At 39.7% G+C, this 5,036-nt stretch overlaps 1 protein-coding gene across 1 annotated transcript; it reads left to right on the plus strand.

The window, feature by feature from the left end:
* The first annotated feature begins 2,575 nt into the window (after positions 1–2,575).
* Positions 2,576–3,520, plus strand: LOC102124354 (olfactory receptor 9G9). Its single transcript, XM_005539535.3, has one exon. It carries the CDS (start codon positions 2,576–2,578, stop codon positions 3,491–3,493), a length of 918 nt encoding a protein of 305 aa, XP_005539592.3. The 3' UTR covers positions 3,494–3,520.
* Positions 3,521–5,036: the final 1,516 nt, after the last annotated feature.

Consider the following 5,036-nt stretch of genomic DNA (forward strand, 5'->3'; position numbering starts at 1 on the left):
TCAGGGACCCACTTGAGCAGGCAGTCTGTCCATTCTCAGATCTCAACCTCCATGTTGGGAGGATCCACTGCTCTCTTCAAAGCTGTCAGACAGACTTGCTTGTGTCTGCAGAGGTTTCTGCTGCTTTTTTGTTGTTGTTGTTGTTGTTTAGCTGTGCCCTGTCTCCAGAGGTGGAGTCTACAGAGACTGGCAGTCCTCCTTGAGCTGCTGTGAGCTCCACCCAGTTCAATCTTCCCCGGGCTTTGTTTACCTACTTAAGCCTCAGCAATGGCGGGCACCCCTCCCCCAGCCTCGCTGCTGCCTGGCGGTTAGATTGCAGACTGCTGTGCTAGCAATGAGGGAGGCTCTGTGGGCGTGGGACCCTCCCGGCCAGCTGTGGGATATAATCTTCTGGTGTGCCCGTTTGCTAAGACCCTTGTGTAAAGGGTAGTATTGGGGTGGGAGTTACCCGATTTTCCAGGTGTTGTGTGTCTCAGTTCCCCTGGCTAGGAAAAGGGATTCCCTTCCCCCTTGCGCTTCCCAGGTGAGGCAATGCCTCACCCTGTTTCAGCTCTCGCTGGTCAGTCTGCACCTGCGGACCAGCACCAACTGTCCAACACGACCCAGTGAGATGAACCCGGTACCTCAGTTGAAAATGCAGAAATCACCTGTCTTCTGTGTTGCTCGAGCTGGGAGCTGGAGACTGGAGCTGTTCCTATTCGGCCATCTTGCTCCACCTAACTGGAATTTTAACAGGACCATTCTGCCATGTGGAAAGACTCAAGTGGGATAAGAATAGAGGCAGGAAGACCAATTAGAGGCTAATCATGGCCTCATATGGAGTGAAAACATTGGAGCTGGGAAAAATTAGTCAGGTTCTAGGTGTATTTCAAGAATCAAGGAGATGTTGGTAATTAAAAAGCAACAGTGTGAAAACAAGAGAGTGGTCAAGAATAATATAAAATGACTGTTCCTAACATGGAATCATGCTGTTTACTGCAGTGGATAAGACTGAATGAGGATAGGGTTAAAAGGATTATTAGTAGAAATTTCTTCTTAGTGGTAACACGTAAGCAAATAATATAGCTCTTAGAATACAATGATAAAACAGTATTCCCTGTGAACTCAATCTTCTGAAGATACCCAGGAGACATTATAGAAAAAAAATATTAATTAGACATTTGAATCCATGAGTCTCACTTCAGGGAGGAGGCATGGTCAGGAGAGGTAACGTTAGAATCATGTGCATGTAGAAGCATTTAAAGTCATCAGACTCGATGATATTCCCAGAGACTGATGGCAGACGGAGAAGACAAGAAGTTCAAGCGTTGATTCTGGGGGCACTCCAAAATTCAAAAGTCGGTTCTATGGCACTGAGACACATGCAGCAAGAGAAGTGGAAGCAAACCAGACAGGTATGACGACCTGAAATCCAAGTAAAGATTTTCCAGCGGTGAAGGAGCGAAAAACTATGACAAACGCTGCAGGTGGATCTAATCAGATGAGGACTTCATCACCGGGTTTAGCCACGTGAGATCATTGAAAGCTGAGTGAAGCAGAAGCAGCAAATGCTCAAGTGGAACAATCTTATATTGTTCTATATTTCCTCGGAAATAGCAGTTTGTTAATACTGATGTTTATTAATGCTGATATTGAGAATTGAGTGTGAACCAAGTGTTTTTCCTAGGTCCCAAGGGGATTAACAAATAAAAATCATGTACACTTGAATTTTAATTTATTTACCTACAAAATGACTTACGTTAATGAGAAGTTAGTGTCACGAATTGTCTTTAAAGTGTAAGACAGATGTACATTTGCTAGATATATGTCTCTCTACCCATTTCTCTGATAGCATTTGTACTTCTGCACAAAGAGAAACCTGAAGAGAGTGGGTGGATTTTCAAGTCATATTAAGTGATACTGTACTAAACATAACTTACATTTAAAATTGGTGTTTAAGTTATTGTTTATTATAACATATATGTAAAATATAGTAAATACTGTGTACTTTGTAATTTCATCATTGTATATCATTCTTCTGTACACATTTTCCCCATAACTTTGTATCTTTTCTCTTTTTCCATTGCACTTCTCTTAGTGTATTCTCAGGCCTATATATAATATTGTGAGATAGGAATTTATAATGCTTTCACATAATGTTTCAATGCATAGAAACACTCAAGGAAAAATACTTTATTCTTTTTAAACTATATATAAAAGAGGGATGCCCAGTATTTTAAAGACAAACAAGTGATATTTAAAAATAGAAATTTACACATTTAGCAAAAGAAAATTGACAAGATGAAGAGGATCAAAGAATAGGAAAAAGAGAAATTATGAGTACATCTTTTCTTTCCTTGAAGAGTCATTCCCAAAGGAAAAACATAATTAAACAACTTAAGAAATTTAGAATTGAAAACATAATTGCAAAGTCTGTTGCAAAATGAAAACTTTCTAAAACAAACAATTAGATTGTTGGTTCTAGACTTGAAGGATCACTGCAAATGTGATCTTACGTAGCATAATTGTACATATTCATGACAGTGATGCAAACTGAGCTCATTTTCTTTCCCCATAGGTGAAATTCCTTATAGCCATGGAGAGGAGCAATCACACAGTGACTGAGTTCATCCTGCTGGGCTTCACCACAGATCCAGGGATGCAGCTGGGCCTGTTTGTGGTGTTCCTGGGCGTGTACTCTCTGACTGTGGTAGGAAATAGCACCCTCATCATGTTGATCTGTAATGACTCCCGCCTTCACACACCCATGTATTTTTTCATTGGAAATCTGTCATTTCTGGATCTCTGGTATTCTTCTGTCTACACCCCAAAGATCCTAGTGACCTGCATCTCTGAAGACAAAAGCATGTCTTTTGCTGGCTGCCTGTGTCAGTTCTTCTTCTCTGCAGGGCTGGCCTACAGTGAGTGCTACCTGCTGGCTGCCATGGCTTTTGACCGCTACGTGGCCATCTCCAAGCCCCTGCTTTATGCTCGGGCCATGTCCATAAAGCTGTGTGCATTGCTGGTAGCAGTCTCATATTTTGGTGGCTTTATTAACTCTTCAATCATCACCAAGAAAACGTTTTCCTTTAACTTCTGCCATGAAAACATCATTGATGACTTTTTCTGTGATTTGCTTCCCTTAGTGAAGCTGGCCTGTGGCGAGAAGGGCAACTATAAGTTTTTGATGTACTTCTTGCTGGCCTCCAATGTCATCTGCCCCGCGGTGCTCATCCTGGCTTCCTACCTCTTTATCATCGCCACTGTCTTGAGGATCTCCTCCTCCCAGGGCCGCCTCAAAGCCTTCTCCACGTGCTCCTCCCACCTGACCTCTGTCACTTTATACTATGGCTCCATTCTCTACATCTACGCTCTCCCCAGATCTAGCTATTCTTTTGATACGGACAAAATAGTTTCTACATTTTACACTGTGGTATTCCCCATGTTGAATCCCATGATCTACAGCCTAAGGAATAAGGATGTGAAAGAGGCTCTGAAAAAACTTCTTCCATAAATCAAGATTATCTCCACCGGAGGAGAAACAAAGATGACTTTAGATGGAGTGTTTTGTATTTCAAACAGAGTTACCATTGTGCTTTTGATGATCAATCCCCCTCTTGATACGTGACAGTTACAGACATGTAAAATAAGAAAATTGGAAAATTTAGAAGAAAAACTTCTGAATACACAAGAATTTGAATTGAATTTCCTATCTCTCTCACTAAAAACAAACATAAAACTTAAGCCCAAAACCTCTCCTATATCTTCATAAAGTGATGAACAGCCTACCTCATTAGCCTAAGATTTGGCTGACTGATATATATAGAAGTGTATCTATATAGTTCCTAGAACTAGGAAGAATTGTGCTCAATTTTTAATACTTTCCTGTGGTTAGTAACTAGACGACATTCATCACTTTCCATTCCCTGAACAGAATATCTTAAACATTGTTCCACATGCTTTCCCCACCCAAGAAGAATTAGCACAAAGATCCAGAGGAACCCAAGAAATAACTCAGTACAAATGAGACCCAGAAAGTCATGACCATGCTATGCCTCTTATACAAGTTTCTTGATTAAGAAAAAATTCATTAAGATCCCATACATATGATTTTTGTAGTTCACTGTACAACTCCCAGAGCTCCCCTTTATTTTACAGTGGTGAACTTACAAGGACTTCTACATTCAAATTGTGACCTTCTGAGTATCAAAGGGCAATTATCATCATTTCAAAAATAATAATTTCGATGAAGTGAAACAATTTCAAAAATAAAAGTCTATGAGTACACATTGCTCAATAGATATTTTATTTATTTTTGATAGATATTTTATAGAGAGAATATGTTTACACAAAGGTGATTCCACAAAAGGAATTTCACTTAGCATAATGTCTTCCAGGTTCATTCACAATTGTTGCAGGTGACAGAATTACATTTCTTGTAAGGCTGAATAGTATTCCATTGTGTATTACATGCCACTTTTTTTCTTTTATCCATTTATCAGTTGATGGGCATTTAGGTTGTTTCTAAGTCTTGGCTATTGTGAATATCTGCAATAAACAAGACAGCACAGGTATCTACTCAACATACTGATTTCAATTTCTTTATGCATCTACCCAGAAGTGGAATTGTTGGATCATGCGGTAATTCTATTTTTCTATTTTTAGTTTTGGGAGAAACCTCTACACTGTTTTTCAAAATGGCTGCGCTAATTTACATTCCCATCAACAGTGTATAAGAGTCCTTTTCTCCACATCCTGGCCAATGCTTGTTAACTTTCATCTTTTCGATAATGATCATTCTAATATAACATATATGAGGTGATATCTCATTATAATAAGTAAAATAAGCCTGACACAGAAGAAAACATCTTTTGTCATCCCACTTACGTGTGAGATCTAAAAATTAGAATTCCTACAAGTAGAGAGTACAATAGTAGTTACCTGTGACTTGGGCAGGGTGGATGGAGAAAGGGGAAATGTTGATCAGAGTGTACAAAGTTTCATGCAGACAGGAGGAATAAGTTCTGGTGAACTACTGCAGGACAAGGTGACTATAG

This window comes from Macaca fascicularis, chromosome 1 (assembly GCF_037993035.2).
Source record: "Macaca fascicularis isolate 582-1 chromosome 1, T2T-MFA8v1.1".
NCBI classification, from domain to species: domain Eukaryota; kingdom Metazoa; phylum Chordata; class Mammalia; order Primates; family Cercopithecidae; genus Macaca; species Macaca fascicularis.